Here is an 18,612-nt window from a genome sequence, read left to right on the forward strand (position 1 = left end):
TTTATTCCAGTATTAGTATGCGCCATGCGGTTACTTGAATTATCGAATAGATTATTTTTGGCTAAAATACTCAAAAAATAACTGAGATGGAAAATACCACTTATTTGTAACCATTATAATATCAGTTTTAGTCGCATCAGTGCGAGAATAGTGATGAGAGGAGAGAAGGAGGTGAAGCAGGAGTACACTAATCCTAAGTTCCAGGACTTCACTGCTTTCGCGTTCCTCGACAAACATTCTAACAGGTAAGCAGGTGATTGTAGTTGATAGAACATCGGGGGATAGTAAGGGGGGGGGGGGGGGGGGGGTGCAGCAAATATTTCAAGATATTTTTAGAAGACAATATTATACTAACTTTCTATTATTCTTATATCATTTCAAAACGTTGTCGCACTTAAACGTCCAGTTATAATGAGCAACTACAAAGAATTCCAAATATTACAGGTACATAAATGTAACAATAATGTCTGGGCAAGGGACACTACACGGCATCATGAAGGTCCCGGGGAAACACGACATTATTTTCGACGTGATCGTCTCTGAAGCTGCCCAACCATCTCAGGTATACGTAGCTGTTGAATGACCGAGTCAACCGAAAATTCCCCTTCCAGATATCGATGATAACAATCTTTTAAATCGATATTACACAGGAGTTTAACAGAGCACAAATTCTCAGAAGATTCAAGTAGCAGAATACCCCCGTAACACGACGAAAGTAGTGGAGATTATAGAGTGGTGTAATGAAGATCTGCAGGCGGAAGTGTGTTTACACACTAACGGACAGGATCTCAAGTGCAAGGATATTATCTGTCTTGAGCAGGTTAGTCGTATTTCGTCCATTTAGCTATTCATGAAAAAAGTGGAATAATTGGTCTATCGGAATGTAAAACACTTACAGTTTAATATTATTACATTGCTAACACCATCCTCTAAACACACACCTTCAGGAACAAGACCAGTTTAGAGTGCCAAACAACACAATACACTACGAAACCTCAGAAAAGAGCTCTATCTTCAGTGCAGACACATGGGCAAAGTACCTCAATCCAATGGAGTGGTTCCAGGGTATTGACAATTGGCAGGAGGGTATTGTCATGGCGGTCAGCATCGTGGGTATTTTGATCTGTATCGGGATAACTGCTAAGATATGTAAGATGTTTGGATGTTTGGTCACCTGTTGTAACTGTCTGGGAAGGTGTTGCTGCAGGAGGAAGAGAAAGGTGAAGGTGGTAAAGAATACCAAGGGTAATGGATTGGATAGGAGTCGACCAGATACCCTGACTATCCTGAAAAGTCCTCGGTCCCACCGCCGACATCAAGCTCCAAGAAGTTGTGATACTGTAGAATACGCCTCACTTAATACATCAAAATTTGATTCTCACGGCTCTTACCTCGCAAGCCCAGCGGCCCTAGCAAGAAAAGAAGCGGAAGTTAGAAACCAAGCAAAGCGAGTGTTCGAAGCACGGCGCAAGTACGAGCGGCTCAGGTCGGTAAGTGTAGGTGAGATAGGGTCTCAGAGTTGTCCTCTAGAGGATCAGCAGCAGAGTGCCTCGTTGTGTCTCCTTCCCACAGCTCCTCCACAAATCTGGGTTCTGTCTCCTAACACTTCCTCTGGGGCGATCTCATCGTTTTCTTCACAGGTTCGTAAAATAAATGATCTTACCTCGAAGAGGATTGCCTCGGGGAGTATTGCATCCTCGCAGAATGGAGTCAGGGCACAAAATGAAACCGAACAGATGAAAACAATCAAGGGTTTCTTAAATGAGCATGGAACCATGAACCTAGAATTCCAGGACAGAGGGGCTATGTTAGATCAACTGGACGATTCAACTCCAGACAGCAGCTTAGCATCATCTCTTACCAATAGTGCCGAACTGAAGCTGCCCCCCCAAGACGCTGAGGTAATGCCTTCCAAGAAACCGCTTCACTTGAGATTACCATCAGATATCATAGATTTTCCTTCCGGATTGCTACCCTTGCCAAATGGCCACCGTCGTACTTTATCATCCAGTCCAGGCTTTCACATTAGTAGCCAATCTAGAAACCCAACCTTGAGACGTGCAAGCGAAGTTGCAATATTTAGATTCGACAATCTTGCCTCACCTCGACCCTTTGTATTCAATGATAACTCTGACGCAGAGCTGGACAGTTTTAACCCTCTGAAGCCGTCCATAGAATATAACGGGGGGACACCTCCTAATTCACCGCTTATTGTCAGCCAGGTTGCTGAGCAATTCATATAAATTATAGAGGCAGGGTGGAAGAATAAGCTATGAACCGAATAAGACAATACAGCAAGGAATAAGGATAGAATCCCTGTATTTTAGTTTTCTCTTATGAAAACTCCTTCGGGTATTAGTGAAGTTTAAGCACGTGGACAGAGAGTAAACTCACAAGGGATCGTTCATATATTACGTGAGCCAGGAAAAACAGAGTGAAGGTTATCCGCAGGACGTCATTTACTTTTCATAGGCTTTATATTTAAACACAAGTTTTGGAATTTTGTGAGATTTATTTAAATCTTTTCTTCTCTTCGCGACTAATTTGTAATCTTAAATACAAGTGTATATCATTGATTCTCAATTGTACATTATATAGGACCACGCATTATTCTTGATATCTCAGTCATCTGAGTAGCATGAGCTCAAATTTTAATCAGGTCAAGTGTAATTTGAAACTCAGTGACTGAGTAATAAGCCCAAAACATTTGTACATTGAAATCTGATCAACTGTATCACATGTACCAAGAGGTTCTCTATCCCATGGAAATGAGAACACATTACCAATCAAACTTACCTCAATTAGTTGGCTGAGCTTCTTCTTTTTCACAAATCCGCTTCATGATTTTAGAGAAGAGTTTTCTACCGAGCAGATCGTATGCCAGAGGTAGCAGAGACGATATGGTTCCTGAATAGTGTATACTGAATTACAGAGTTTATAATAAATGGTCAAATTTTAACACAGATGGGGAGGGGCAAAAGTCACTGGTCAGTATGTATACATTGAATTGGGTCTTATAAATAGCAGTGTATCATATTTTAAAACTGTAACATTGCAGATGGTACACGGTAACTAGACTACTCATTTGAGGATTCCGTCGCCGGATAGGATTAATCCGAGAGCGGAGCTATTTAACTTACCGAGCGCGAGAGGTGTGCTCTCGGATTTAGCGCGGCGCAGCGCGCGCGCATATTAATCTGAAAATTAAACGTAACCCTGCGCGAGTATCATCACAAAATCAAATAACGCGTGCTACATCTTAAACTTCAGTAGACCCTATGAGGGCATTTTCCGTAATTATTTGCCAAAAACCTAATAGTTCCAAAGTATGGTATGATTAACTAAAGAGACAGAAGTGTCTACAAAGACAGCCCTCTATTCTGAACCAGGGCCTAAGTTTCAAAATAATAGCCTATAGAGTTAGTTTTTATCTAAAACTTATGCCAGCGCTACAATACTGACATCAGAAAACCCGAAATTTTAGTTTGCAAAAGCAGGAAATGACTGAGTAAACTGGAAAGGAGCGTTGTGAACTGCTCGAATCTACTCACCCATGAAGTTCCGACTTGTTTTATGTGCTAAGACACACATTCCCAACTCGAAGCCCATTCCGTAATCACACTCATCGTTTGCGAACTGAAATAAATAAATACATTTTAGTATTAGTAGTTATGACAGGCTTCGAAAATAAAAATACCCCAAAAATATATATGTAAGCCATACAAGCTCGTGTGTGACTTAGTATTGTAAAACACCTTATTAATCTTAGTCTAATAACATATCAGGTAGCCAGCCTCATATTAAATACCCAAGACATATATTATGACCATTATATTCAATACCGTATTCAATGATATTGCATATTCAATACCTTTAAAGCTTATATTATGAACATATATTATGACCATTATATTCAATACCGTATTCAATGATATTGCATATTCAATACCTTTAAAGCTTTCATAAAGCATGATCTCTCAAGAACTAAAAGATTTAACAGTTAATACTTAATACCACTGGGAGACCTTGGGTCAGAAAACTGATCCGGCCCCCAAGAGGGGTCAGATCACGTCACTAATTAGTGACGTATAATTAGTGATGTTGATCCATGGATTGAATATAATTGACACAGAAATGGGCTAGATCTGGGGTAGAGTTCACATGACAACTCTGTACATAGAAGCTATAAATTAAGAAGTGAACATGTTTTAAATTGAGACAATGTATTGGTTGGTTATAAAATGTTATTAAAATGTTAAATCGATTAATGATATAATAAGGCAGCCCTTAATACTCAATACAGATCGTATTGAGTAAGGGAGTTCAATCCATATTTTAGGATAAATTAGATTTGCTTGTATTAATAGAAGTAATAATGATTTAATACTCCTGCTTTGCGCTAACAGTTATAATGATAGAAAAGTATTCCTTACAGAAATGTCTTTTGATCAAGATAATGCATAAAAATACTTATCTAGAAAATAAGAAAAAACAGATAGTACAGCAAAAATTTGATTAGTGCAATTTTCCATATTACAGACTACAGCAGATCTTGGTATTTATAGGCAACCACCAAGGCTTGTGTATCCATCAACTTATTACGTCACGTGAGCACTAAAGTGGCACGTGCCAAGTGTTAATCCAATCAACTGTATACAGCCTTAATCTGTAAATCTGCTAAATATACCGGTGTCTGCGGCTTTGATTATAAATTGGGCTGTAGTGCAGACTGTAACTATTGCTATAAACAGTAACTATTGCTATAAACAGTAATTATTACTATTAACAGTAATTATTGCTATTAACAGTAATTATTGCTATAAACAGTAATTATTGTAATTAACAGTAATTATTGTAATTATTGTTATTAACAGTTACTATTGTAATTAACAGTAATTATTGCTATTAACAGTAATTATTGCTATTAACAGTAATTATTGTAATTAACAGTAATTATTGTAATTATTGTTATTAACAGTTATTATTGTAATTATTGTAATTTATAATGGTCTAACAAATCATAAATTTCTTTTCGTGATAGCAATAAGAGACTTCATTATTACTCAACTGCAAATTTCCGTGTACAATAAAATAAAATATCCGTACTTGAAATGTAATGTACCTGAATGTAGTTCATACACTCATCAAATGGAGCCAGTATTTTATCTTTCTTCGCCTCATCATCTGTTTCACAACTTTTTGTCAGCATGGCGTCAAGCTCGGCTGTAAAAAGAACAATGTTTCTTTTTAAGACTATAGAATGACGCATTCGTCCGAGAACATTCGCCCCAAATATTTAAATATCGTGTTTCATTCTACAAATTACAACAATGAAATCCGAGACATATTTTTAGATATTGTGTCTTTCTGAGAAGTATTTACGATAATATTCATATAATCATGGGTCAATATACATTAACAGGGTGAAATTCTTGGGTAAACTTGATAAAATAGTTGTAACATGGTTAACCACTTTCCTTGTGTTGTTGGCTGATCATATGAGCGGGATATAAATACCTCATTTCATTTAATATCACGATGAATTTAACTCAAAGCTCTCTTAAAATGAACAATTGACATTTTCATTCATCAAAACATGCTGACACTAAAAAGGGTATGAACGCAATACATGGTATAAATGTCCTGTTGTGAAGTTTCAACAATATTTCAAATTTGTATATGACTGTTTAACACATGTGCTCACTGCTCCTATACTTTCTTGAATCAGCCTCACCAGATAGTATTATACCAGACTCCAGACTCCAGAGTTATATTAGTTATAATACTAGTTATACTACTAGTTATATTACTAGTTATACTAGTTATAATACTAGTTATCCTAGTTATAATACTAGTTATACTAGTTATATTACTAGTTATACTAGTTATATCACTAGTTATACTAGTTATAATACTAGTTATAATAGTTATAATACTAGTTATATTAGTTATAATACTAGTTATACTAGTTATAATACTAGTTATACTAGTTATATTACTAGTTATATTACTAGTTATATTACTAGTTATACTAGTTATATTACTAGTTATATTACTAGTTATATCACTAGTTATACTAGTTATATTAGTAGACAGGATACTCCAAAATAATGTATTAGTATCGTGGCGTGAAATAAAGGGTGTACTGCTTCAACCCCTCTCCACCTCCAAGTATACCGTGTTACTTAAGATAGCTGCCAACAATAGAGAGGGTAACAATAGTTCCGGGACACAGAGTACAATTCAAAAGTTCTAAATATAACTCAGCTAAAAATAGCGCGTTATGGTTCATTGTATTTACGTGAATACAGAATTGGAAAAAAGGTACTCGCGGTTAAGTGCCCCGACTGTGTCTTTTGTATAGAATGTGCATTGTGCCCCAACTGTGCATCGACACATTACCGTCAACCAAGTACTTAAAATTGAATAAAACGGGCAAAAGTTGATAAAAGATGTACTGTATTATAAAAGGTACTGGGTATTTAAAGCCAGTAAAATAGTTGAACTCACAGTAACTCATGGTTAATGGTCGATATCCCACGTCATTCTTACCAACCAGCACAACTATCCCAATCTGAAGAATTGTTATTAAAGTATTAAATCATGGGTCAAGTCAGAATAAACCAGTAAACAGGCTTTTTAAAGGAACATTTTAAGTTTATATACATAACGAAAATGCCGGTAATCTATGATGCCGGTAATCTATGTAATTATTGTACTACAATGAACAATGAACATAGACCGGCTATATGTCAGTTAAGTCAGTGTTGCACCTTGTTAAATGTCTTAGCAACGACACTTTTCCTCCTTGTAGTTTCTACTTTTTTCAAATCTTTCGTAGAAGCGTGGGCTTCAATCAGCTTTTTCAGATCTTTAGGTAGATCAACTTTTCGTTTCTTGCTTAAAACCCTGTGTATTATATCATTATTATATCATGTATTATATATTACATATCATATTATGTATGCATATGATCATACTACATATAATTATCATTGTTTTGAATTTAAACGTTCACAGGTGATTAAAGAGACGTGTCCCACCATTTGAAACCCACTCTAACTTATGTCAATGTCCCAATATATAAGGGGATTTATCTTTTAGTTCATTTGTCAAATTTTGATGATAAATGTATGTCTGGTGGTGGCAGACAACTTGATAAATGTTGAACATATAATAAGTTGCTGTATTTAAATACTTGAGAAAATTCCAGATACCCGATACTATAATAACGATTATAACACCTATATAATGACTGATAACATACTGAAACATAAGAGTTAAGTACAAACCTTATTAGGTCAGTGTGTCCATTGCAACAGGTGTTATAGCACCGTGATCACCCTTCCGTTTCTCTACAACAAATGTTGGCCGCTCCCAAGGGGTGTCCCTGGAGAAACAACATTTGCAACTTGTTTAGTTGACGAAATCTCCCAAAAAATTACGTTAGAATAAAAGCGCTATTTCAACAAAGTTTGACTGCCTCGTTGCGTAGCAACATCAAATGATTTATATAATATACGTCATGACTAACTTACATTTATGCTCACTCTATACTTTGACTATTCATAACTTAGACCGTTGTCAATTGTCATTGATAACTTTTGATGCGGTATAAGTATCGATTAGAGGATAAGGGAATACTTAGAACTTTGTTGTCATCGTCGAATAAAAATCCATAATTAGTACAGTGCGGAGCTACACGATGAAGAGAAATTAGAAAATAACTGATGTTCAATTTCAATGAATCATTTCGAGCAGCGGGTTTCTGGTATTACATATTATAAAGTTTTCAGACATTGGTCTGTTTTTAGTTCATAAAAGTTTACTGACTTACATATATTCAGGTCTCATGATGTAGTTTTTCTACGAAGATTTCAACCGGAACCTTGTGTGTTTACTTACTGTGTGTCCAACCAAATACATATTATAAATGTTAGAATGTTGAATTTAATAGTTGCATTATATAATATATAGCATTAATACAGTTCATTATAACGGAATTTACAATAAAGCCATTTATGATGAAGGGGCTGTTCCGACTTCGTGGTCAATACACACTATTAAAGTACTATAAAGTTGCAGCCTCTGTATTTAATATTAAAATAATTACCATCTCGAGATTGCCCGCCAACCCAGTTTACCTGGTTACTTTTAATGCCTACATTTACGGGCTGTTCCACAGAAAATGTGGATCCTGGCCGGTGCCCAGTAGTTCATAAATTCACAAAGTCTAGAACCTAAGTCGTTACTGCATGTTAGTATATAATGTAGCCAATTTTTTGATAACCAACAAAATAAATTGTATGTACGCTTTATAACATTTGCCTAATCCGGACAGAGACTAGAGACTAGAGAGCAACCTAAACTGTGCAATGTTTCATTGTGTGTAATAACGAGTTCATTACGAATCATTTGTACATTTAAAGTCAAGTTAAGTCAAGTAGAACTAAAAATCCGCATACTGCTGCGGAGGTAAATTTTATTAACTTGTCAGAAAAAATGTTAAGAACCCACCCCCCTCCGGTAATCATATCTATTAGTAAATTACTGATGGGTAATAATAATTGTGCAATATAAGGCAACAATTGGAATAACATAGCTCAACAATAAACAAGCTTACTAATCAGGCTTATTTGAGGTACACAGAGAATAATGACTTATTAAACGGTCGATTCTGAAGAAAGTCTGATCAAATACATTAGTAAGGCTGAGTGCCTTAATTATTAACAGAAGAATGTGAAATTATGACTTATCCTGATAATTAAGAGTATGTACACTACACATTATATCTAAAGTAAAGAAAGCAAACCTCCACAATCCAAACAAGTGAGTGTGGTTCTGTGTACAAGGTTGAAACTCAGGAGGATAAAGAAAACAAACCTCCACAATCCAAACAAGTGTGTGTGGTTCTGTGCACAAGGTTGAAACTCAGGAGGATAAAGAAAACAAACCTCCACAATCCAAACAAGTGTGTGTGGTTCTGTGCACAAGGTTGAAACTCGGGAGGATAAAGAAAACAAACCTCCACAATCCAAACAAGTGAGTGTGGTTCTGTGTACAAGGTTGAAACTCAGGAGGATAAAGAAAACAAACCTCCACAATCCAAACAAGTGAGTGTGGTTCTGTGTACAAGGTTGAAACTCAGGAGGATAAAGAAAACAAACCTCCACAATCCAAACAAGTGTGTGTGGTTCTGTGCACAAGGTTGAAACTCAGGAGGATAAAGAAAACAAACCTCCACAATCCAAACAAGTGAGTATGGTTCTGTGCACAAGGTTGAAACTCAGGAGGATAAAGAAAACAAACCTCCACAATCCAAACAAGTGAGTGTGGTTCTGTGCACAAGGTTGAAACTCGGGAGGACATTGCCACTCTCTATCTAACATGTGCAAATCAACTGCGTCACTTGGCGCTGTGCTGTCAGTGTTCGACGCTGTGTTCTCTGTGTTCGTGGTCGATTTCTGGAGGTAGCGGAACGGACCACATAGCTTGAGATTCAGTAGTGAGTGCAGACTATCTGACAAATATGTAATAAGTTATGTATGACTATTTATCAATAAATATGAAATTCTGTATAACAAATTATAAAGTCATGTCATATACAGTAGAACCTCTATTATATTTCTTGCCTCTCTATATACCCGGTACCTTGATATACTAAGACGCAATGAAACTATCGGACCACGATGTATGGGGACTTGCCACCCCATGGCAACATTAAAATATATCGACTCTGTTACATCGTTTCCTGTTAATATAAAACTCCGTTACAAATTGAACTGGGATCTCAGATCTGGCAATATTACACCTTAGATCAATAAAATATGATAAAGTAATATATAACTAGTAGGCTTAAGTAAAAGTCTGATAGAATATAGAACACAAAATAGTTTACTGCTTATACCGGACCTCGAGCTGTATTCCATGACAATACAACACAATACAATACAAACATATAAGGCCATAATATTAATGTGCACTTTTCGTTTCCCCGAGAAGCCTGATATAAAGAGGTTTTGATGACCAGAATTATAGATTACCTTACTCGGGAATATTATAGCGGGTTAATTTATGACTGGGAAAATTAATGACCGGGAAAAATATGGCGGAATTTTCCAAAACCCACCAAGCATCAAAATGTATTACTATTAGTTTACCTTACTCGGGAACATTATAGCGGGTTAATTTATGACTGGGAAAATTAATGACCGGGAAAAATATGGCGGAATTTTCCAAAACCCACCACTTTATCCCAGTCATAATATTCCCGAGTAAGGTAAATCGATTTCTTTCAAAAGGGATACTTTCAAAGATATCATAAAGTTATGCGATTCTAATTGATCACTCTAGAGATTTGGATAGTGGTGGGGATGTGACCGGTAAATCGGTGTCACGTGTCAGATCTACAGTGTCACCGTGTCACGTGCCAGATTTACAGTTTGTCACGTGTCAAATATGCACTCTAATATCTACTCACTTAGTGGGTCCTCAGGAGATTGATTGAGAGACCAAGTCCACAGTAGTTGCATACCAGGGTTAAACCTAACCCCGAATGTTTCTTCCAGCTCAGACTTTTTACTCTGGTGGTGGATTAGATGGTTTTACATCGGTAATTGGTTAGCAAGTTTTACGCAATCCTACAATAATATTTGAACGGTTTTAAGAGAACGGTATATTTCTGGTATCTACGCACAGGAACGATATTATATAATACTGGTTATAAATCATTCAATTTGTTTAGGTTCGCTTCAAGACAACTATTTAAACATAACCCAACACCAATCAGAAGTTAATTAGAAGCAGAGCAAAGCTTACCATTACCGAGGCCTCGCGAGGGCGTATTTCAGTCACACGACGACATTTTAGGCAATAGTATTTAACCAAGATGACATTTTAAACGGAAATCACGGAATCACGGAATCACGTGACCTCTTCAGAAAGGTCATGTGAGTTAGAATCAGGCGAAATTGTAATTATCCATTTTGTTCTGTGCACAATATTGTTTAATAGTTCATTATATATTCTTCATACGAGATGCACAAGTTGTACATGGTCTGGCAAAAGTATATTACTCTCTCTGTATCAACAGAAATCATTTAAATAAAGAGCCAACCTTGCAGTGTGTTACTTAAATATTAAGTAGTTGACGCAAAACTTAAATTATTGAGCTGCTCCTCAACAGGTTTTAGTGGACAATCTGCTTTCCCTGACGTCATAAACAGCAAGAATACTGCAAATTCCTAATCAGAGTGTTTAAAGTACAAGGGGCGCGGGCGTGGTATTGAAATGGGGAGTTTTAAATATTTGACGATTAAATCCTCGAATAAATGGTAGCAGTATGTCACGTGATCACTGATCCTGCAAACCCAAGCGTTAATAAACTTTTGTGCTAATTTATATTTGAAATCTATCTGTTTCAGGACTTGTTTAATTACTACTATCAATTGTGATGAACCTTGTTCAGTTAACCTTGTTAACCTTAGTTAACCTTAGTTAACCTTGTTAACCTTAGTTAACATTAGTTAACCTTGTTAACATTAGTTAACCTTAGTTAACATTAGTTAACCTTGTTAACATTAGTTAACCTTGTTAAGGCCAGAGGGGGGGGTAAGGGGTCAAAAAAATCGACCAAAATATTATTTTCTAAATCAATTTAATTTTCGATGACAAAAACATTGCTGCTATTCACATATTTGTAGCTGCTTAACTTTTTTTAATAATTGAGGTTAACCGATTTTCACAAAATTGATTATACAACATTGAGGTTAATAAAATTGAGGTTAATATTTTACTACACTGCATAATTTTTTGTTTTTTCGGTCAGCAAATGTAAACTCTAAATTGTAGGTTCATAATTATCAGAAAAAGTAATATCCAAACGTGATTAAATGAGGTTAACCTCTTGATTTAGGTATAGCGAAAATAGATTAGATGATAGAGTTGTTATTTCTATCGTAAGATTACGACATACAAATTTCCTAATAGATGTAGTGCTGATTTACTTCATTTTATCTCGAGAAAGTGTCGAAAATGAGGTTAACCATATCATTTGGTAGTTTAAGAATTATTTACACAAGATTTTTACTTTTGTTATGTACCACAATATCGCAGTGAGGTATCTATTTGTATTCCAATGCTTCAAATATGATCATGAGACAAAGGTGATTAGAACTGACCATATATAAGTAGAAGAGTTCACCCATAAATAGCTTAAAAATGAGGTTAACCTCTCATTTGTTGAATATCGGGCCAGTCAATCACATGTTAACCTCAAAAACTTAATTGTTACACTGGGCAAATGTTTCATTACATGTATACAAATATATTGATAAACCAATTCCATTGTTATATGGTCTATAGCGAGGTTAACAATCATATTTTTTACTACTACTACAAAATATCGTGATAGTTAACCTCATTTTTAGACAAATTTTGGTTTATGATATTGATTTTCCCAACATAAAGTATCTCAATAACCATCTTCCCACCTTAAAGCAAAAATTGTATGCGGACGCTACTAAATACGGAAAATAATCCACAATTTGAGATTTTGGCAGTGAAATAAAAACACCAAAACTCTTTTTACTCAAAACAGTTTTTTTCATACAAACGTCCCTTAGTTGAGAATACTGGCCACACCCAGAAGCTGAAACTTGGCACAGGTGTTCCTTGGGTTGTCACCAACAATTCTATTGTACAAAATTTTGATATTTGCCTCTGTTCTTGAGTTATGAGGTTAACTGTCGAAAAACTGTCGAATTTGGGGTAAAGTTAACCTCATATCCCAAGAACAGAAGCAAATATCAAAATTTTGTACAATAGAATTGTGTAAAACAGTCTAAGGAACACATGTGCCAAGTTTCAGCTCCTGGGTGTGGCCAGTCTTCTCAACTTAGAGCGTTTTAACTTTTTACAGTTTAAGTTTAAGTTTGACATGTAATTACATGTAAACCTCAATATTTGGCGCGCGATATCTAAAAAACGCAAGGTCAGATTTCGGTCCGGTTTTTTTCCTCTTGTTTGTCTCCAGCAGCTCTAATCAAATATGTGATAACTAGAAAATCGACTTTTACCCCCCCCTCTGGCCTTAACCTTAGTTAACCTTGTTAACCTTGTTAACCTTAGTTAACTTTAGTTAACCTTGTTAACTGTCTCAGATAATTATCAAAATAATTATATATCTATCTATATAATATATTATGTATAATAGATTTTTGGGGAATGAACAAAGAATACCTCATCACATCATAATTAGTAATTTAATAAATAAATTAAATAAATAATTAGTAATTTAATAAATAAATTAAATAAACCCAATCAAAATTATTTTACTAACCTCTTTATCTTCCCTCACTTTTCGTCTTTTGACTTTTGGCTCAGACATGGTCTGTACAACCTAATATAACTATCCAGGTTGATCAAACGGTCAATTAAAAACCCTCGAATTCCATTCTCATCATGTCAGAACAAGCACTTTTGAGCAAATTAGGCAAGATTTAAAGGTTTGTGATTCTAGATTGTAATTCAGGAACTTTGTGCTTTAAGTTTGTGTGTTAATGGTTACCTAATACATGATACTAATTGAGTATTAATTCTAGATTTTGTGGTTACAATAAAGAAAAAGTTGACTTCTGGAACTAGCTGTTGATATCAGCCACAAACTGAATATGAAAGTAATCACAATAACACTGACATAACATTATGTATTACAATATGTTTCCTATCCGGGTATTCCATTCAAAATTCAAAATTTAACATTCAAATCAGTCCAAAACTTTTTACATCAAATCAAAATTAAAATTACAGCATCAAGGATCTCATCATAAGAAGAGAGGCCAATTCAAAGAAAACGCAATTTTAGCACTTCTTGTCTTCAAATTTGTGTGTATTATCGATTTCACCTGTACTGCACTAGAAACTAACAGCAGCCCCTAATAAAAGTTTTTTATCGTTGGTTTTGAACATCAGTGATGTTCCAACAAAAATGTTTTTAAATTTTACCACCATTTATCAAAATCTATAGAGATAGCCTAATATCTTAATAAAAGTTAATCAACTGTTTAATCGCTTATTAGAGTATTGGTCCCAATTAAATGAACGCCATGCAACAGCAAAACATACCGTACCAATCAGACATAACAATGCGTTATGGAAACTTTGATTGGTGCTTCGATCACAACTTTACCAGCCTAAAACTATGACGGGTCGAGGTTTTCACAACTTACAAATCCTCTCAATACTTGACTCATATCGCATTTTTATACTAAACATGTTGCACGTGTGACACTAAAAACACAACCACTAAAAAGAACATGATCACATCCAGTATTTACATTTCTGAACTACAAATTCCCAAATTATAAGACTCCAAAAATGTGCCTAGCAGACTTGACCATCATTTGTGAGATCATGTAGTTCACCGATTTCACCTCAATTTCCAAAGTATTTTGCACAAAACTAAGAAGAATCTTCATTAATACAAGCATTCCTGCACTAGACGAATAAAGGAATATCTGCTGAGGATCTACATTAGAAGGAGTGATAGCCATGGTCGATATTGAGTGTCTCAGTAGAAGTGCCTGTATATCAGTCGATACTAAAATGTTCGTTTTGTACAGCTGTACTTTGAACTTTTCTGGTTTCCAATTTTTACCCCAGTTCTGTTCGTATACCTCCGGTTGAACTGTAGTCAGTGATAAAGTCATGAGGAAGTTTTTAACTGATTGTGTTTCTGCGGCATTATTGCTACTTTTCTGTGAAGATGCTGGTGGACCAAATAACGAGGACAGATCATCGTTGATACTGATAGAGCTTGTGTTTTTGGTGGCTTGTGTTGTAGAAATGTCTGTTATGTTGCTTGTAGGTGGTGTGTTGAGTCCTAATATATCGTCTAAAGTTTCTCCGACATTCCCCTGTTTTGTATTGAGATCAGGAGCGACTGTAGGTGCTGGGACTGGATCATCTATTTCCAGTAAATTTACAGCAACCTCAACAGACGCAACCTCAACAGGCTCTGAGACAACAGATTTGGGTTCTTCAGCTTCCTCTGGGAGTTCTTCTGTGACAGACCGCCCAATATCAACTGGATAGCACTCAAACGATATCGCTTCCTTAGCCGAAACAGAAACATGGGGTGCATCCTTTGAGTCCAAAACCCCCTTCAAGTTGTTCAGAATAACGTTGCAGTAGACATTGGCACGCCCTCGCATTAGAGGATCATCATCCTTAGCAACGAGAGTAAGAAGTTTGTAAGCAATGGTTGCCATTCCGGGGAGACCGGACTGTTTTAGACAAGCAGCCAGGAGAGCTGTTCTGACGTCACACTCCAAGTTACCGTACTCCTCCACATAGCAGTACATCATGGAAACACATTCTGGTAAGATGTGACCATAGGATCCCAACATGGACAACAGAGCAATGTTGGCTGATGGTGTTAGATCAAATTCTGCACAGCGCTGAAGCTGGGGTAGAACCACCTCAGCGCTGTCCTGCAGCGAAACTACAATGTTCTCCAGGCAGGGAAGTAAGGTGGAGATGATTGTACCAGACCCAGACTGGAGCAGTCCAGTCAACTGAACGATGAGTCCGCTCATCTCGCTGCCGTGAGTCAGGACACAAGCTGTAACACACTCAACCAACTCCGGGCAAATATCAGCATGCTTGGGCGAGTTCAGACATTCTAACAGCTCAGCAACTATCTTGGAGACATTGTTTTTATTGATAATTGTTGATAGCACCCGGAGTTTTTCAGCTTTCAAGTAAGCAGGATCGTGGTAAGCTGGGAAAAATGTCTTGTAGTGTCTGAACAGAACCGAAGTGTCGTCAATTATTTTGGGAATTTCAAGACAAAACCAGTATGCAATTTCTGGACTGGAGTGTATAACTCGGAAAAGCAAAGGTTTGGTAACTCGGTCGATGAACTGGGACTGCATTTCACGAGAATCCAGTCCAGTGATCAGGGGTTGAAGCAAAGTGACTGTGTGAAGAACAACACTCGGAGAACAATCATCAAGAAATCCATCGACTAAGTTAAGCACCTCCATAACACCAGCCTCACCATTGGTTAGTGTTTGAGTATCAATTCCTGATAAGATGAGAGGTACTTGCCAATCAGAAAAGTCATTCAGACGTTTTAAAAGTTTCATAGCAAGAGGCTGTCTCATTTTGTAGCCAGGCTTTGTTTGTACTAATGCTATGATAGCGATGGCAGCCACCCCTTCATCGAAATCCTCTAGAATCTCCTCAAGATGCAGCCCTAAGAGTTGTTCCTCAAAAACATCTCTACTCATCTTGAAAACCTTGACACACCCATCCACAGCTAGACGTCTCACATATGGACTGCTATCCTGAAGTGCTTGTTTGATTGGTGGGGCTATGTACTCTGCTAGATCTGGAATATTCAAAGAACCAAGAGTCTGAAGAGCGTGTCCACGTTTGAGGGGTTCAGAATCGTGCATTATCTCCTTGGTAAGTTGGTTAATGCAGAGCAGAGCTGTTTCAGAGTGAAGGTGACCATACTGAGCAGTAAACATCCCAATGAGGCGACTGATGGAGCTTTCCTTGACTCTCACTTGTAGGACAATGTCAGGGAATAAGGAGGACATGTCCTTGCCAACATACACATTGGCCATGATCTTGGACATGACCTTTTTCAACTTCTCTAGGTCACCATTGTGGGAACGCAGGAGGGTTCTCAACTCATCTATTTCAGAGCTAGACATTCCTGGAAGTAAAAATGTAGCTTTTAATTGAATGATGTAGTTAATGATGACAGCTGAACACAATTTATAAGTATTGATGCTTTGTAGAGACATTTCATCGATAGATATTTTGGAAAACTGATGACATTTTATTATTATTAAGGTACAAATGTTAGTAGTTAGCATGTTAAAGTGATAAATAGCTAGAACTATAACAGTTTTGGAAGAAATAAGACTCGTAGATAAAAACATAGCTTTCGATTTAAAACGAAATATCAATTTTAGTAATTTAAAACAGTATTTTAAAATGATAATTTTTAAACAAAGAATAAAATAACGTAATTTATGGGGGAGCCAAAAGATCGGAATCGTTTAGGCTTATAACATAGCACTGACTTTTGGACCCCCTGAAGATATTCAACTGTATACTTATATAAACATTAATCAAAAATAAAACTATAGACAAGAATAGAGATAAATCATAAAACAAACAAAAAAGCATTTAAAATATTTACCCATCTAATCTCTTTCAAATCAGTAAAATGAAAAAAACATTGGAGTAACCTGGTATTCATGATTTGTAACTTTGTAAAGCAGCTTAAATTATGTCATTCCCATTAACATTGCCACTGAAGCACTTAAATCATGCAGATTATTTCTATGGTCCACATAATATTACATCATATCTACAACATATGATCCATTCATTGGGTCTAACTCATTGTTCAGCACCATAACAGCATCCTCTAACGTGACCTTGTGAATAGGTTGTGGTGGAGTCAGTTCTTTTGTTCCGAGTAGTTCTATTTGAGTTATCAGAAAATGTACTAGAGATCCCAGCTTAGATGGAGAACAGAGGTTTGCAGTAGGGTTGATATAGTGCAAAGAACAACCTTTTGCAAACATGTGTTGGCACATTACTTTACTGACAATTTGTTTGTCGTTGGCTAAGACAAGGTGTCCTCCAGCAGCCATGCTAGTGACTGCAAGAGACAATGGTAATGTTCCTTTGTGCAAAACACTTTCATCTTTACTGCCGTCCCTATCAGCATACAACGGATTAGCAACTTGCAGGCACAATACTAGTGAGAATCCAAGTTTGTCAGATTCTTTAATGAGGCTCTCACCTAATTGTTTAGAATTAGAGCGGTGTATCCAAGCCTCAAAGAAGCTATCAATCATGTTCCTGTACGGCATTAGCATGTCTTTCTCAAATTCTTGAGCAAGATAAACAACAATTTTACAACCTCTCTTGTGTAGAGTTTGGATGATTATTTGTCCTTGAGGTGTGTGCCCATCACAAACTAACACTGTGTCACCCCTAGACACCTTGTTTTGTAGAGCAAAGTACGCAGGAATAAGAGCATCAACTGTAACTGTCACATCAGTTTTGTCCAGAGATGACTGGAACCCAAAACAAAAGTAACGAGGAACAATACATGAATCTGATAAACCAGAGTGTTTTGATGTTTCAGGTATCATGAAAACGACAGAAGAGCCCACATTTATATCTCTAACAGCAGATCCCAAATGTGTTATGACACCAATACCTATGTTTCCGACACCTTCTGCTTTGTCTTCTTGGTGATCTTTCATAAGCTCCTTTATTATATATGATATTCTTTTCCTTTTGAAAATACAGGTTTGAACATTGATAGCAACTTCGTAGTCTTTCAGTACCAGGTCAGCTCTCCCCTGAACTTTCACATACTCCATGACATCCCTAGCCTGTGACCTTTCTGTTGCAAACTGGCAGACCACACGATAAGTCATCCTGAAAAGCTTAGTTAGTAATTATTGAAAATAGTTACAGTAGAACTATTTTCCCTGAATTACTGTAACCCCCAATTTACCACACCTTACTTATTTCAATCTAATCAAAGCCTAAAGAGAAAGACTTTGGAAGGAA

At 36.5% G+C, this 18,612-nt stretch overlaps 3 protein-coding genes across 4 annotated transcripts in view; all 3 read right to left on the minus strand.

Annotated features, from left to right (window-relative positions):
- Positions 1 to 13,527, minus strand: part of LOC134817834 (putative histone PARylation factor 1-like) — a 36,073-nt gene extending 22,546 nt beyond the window's left edge. For both annotated transcript variants that reach the window (XR_010160577.1, XM_063827173.1), the window contains exons 1-9: positions 13,340 to 13,527; positions 10,481 to 10,583; positions 9,310 to 9,520; positions 7,293 to 7,390; positions 6,774 to 6,909; positions 6,511 to 6,574; positions 5,123 to 5,223; positions 3,552 to 3,636; positions 2,797 to 2,907 (exon numbers count right to left, since the gene is read on the minus strand). Coding sequence is in view for 1 of the 2 variants with exons in the window: in XM_063827173.1 (XP_063683243.1) it covers positions 2,798 to 2,907; positions 3,552 to 3,636; positions 5,123 to 5,223; positions 6,511 to 6,520 (306 nt within the window). In the remaining variant the exon portion in view is untranslated. The remainder of the gene's footprint in view (positions 1 to 2,796; positions 2,908 to 3,551; positions 3,637 to 5,122; positions 5,224 to 6,510; positions 6,575 to 6,773; positions 6,910 to 7,292; positions 7,391 to 9,309; positions 9,521 to 10,480; positions 10,584 to 13,339) is intronic.
- A 108-nt stretch (positions 13,528 to 13,635) lies between these two features.
- Positions 13,636 to 16,955, minus strand: LOC134817752 (AP-4 complex subunit beta-1-like). The gene has a single exon (XM_063827046.1). The coding sequence runs from the start codon at positions 16,953 to 16,955 to the stop codon at positions 14,361 to 14,363; it is 2,595 nt and encodes an 864-aa protein (XP_063683116.1). The 3' UTR covers positions 13,636 to 14,360.
- Positions 16,956 to 17,378: 423 nt separating this feature from the next.
- LOC134818720 (quinone oxidoreductase-like protein 1) lies at positions 17,379 to 18,419 on the minus strand. The gene has a single exon (XM_063828364.1). The coding sequence runs from the start codon at positions 18,417 to 18,419 to the stop codon at positions 17,379 to 17,381; it is 1,041 nt and encodes a 346-aa protein (XP_063684434.1).
- Between the last annotated feature and the right edge of the window lie 193 nt (positions 18,420 to 18,612).

The sequence above is a fragment of the Bolinopsis microptera genome, chromosome 7 (assembly GCF_026151205.1).
Source record: "Bolinopsis microptera isolate Bmic1 chromosome 7, MBARI_Bmic_1.0, whole genome shotgun sequence".
NCBI lineage: Eukaryota > Metazoa > Ctenophora > Tentaculata > Lobata > Bolinopsidae > Bolinopsis > Bolinopsis microptera.

Coding starts and splice junctions, on each gene's coding strand:
- LOC134818720 (XM_063828364.1), bottom strand. CDS start 18,419: ATGGAGTATGTGAAAGTTCAGGGGAGAGCTGACCTGGTACTGAAAGAC.
- LOC134817752 (XM_063827046.1), bottom strand. CDS start 16,955: ATGTTTTTATCTACGAGTCTTATTTCTTCCAAAACTGTTATAGTTCTA.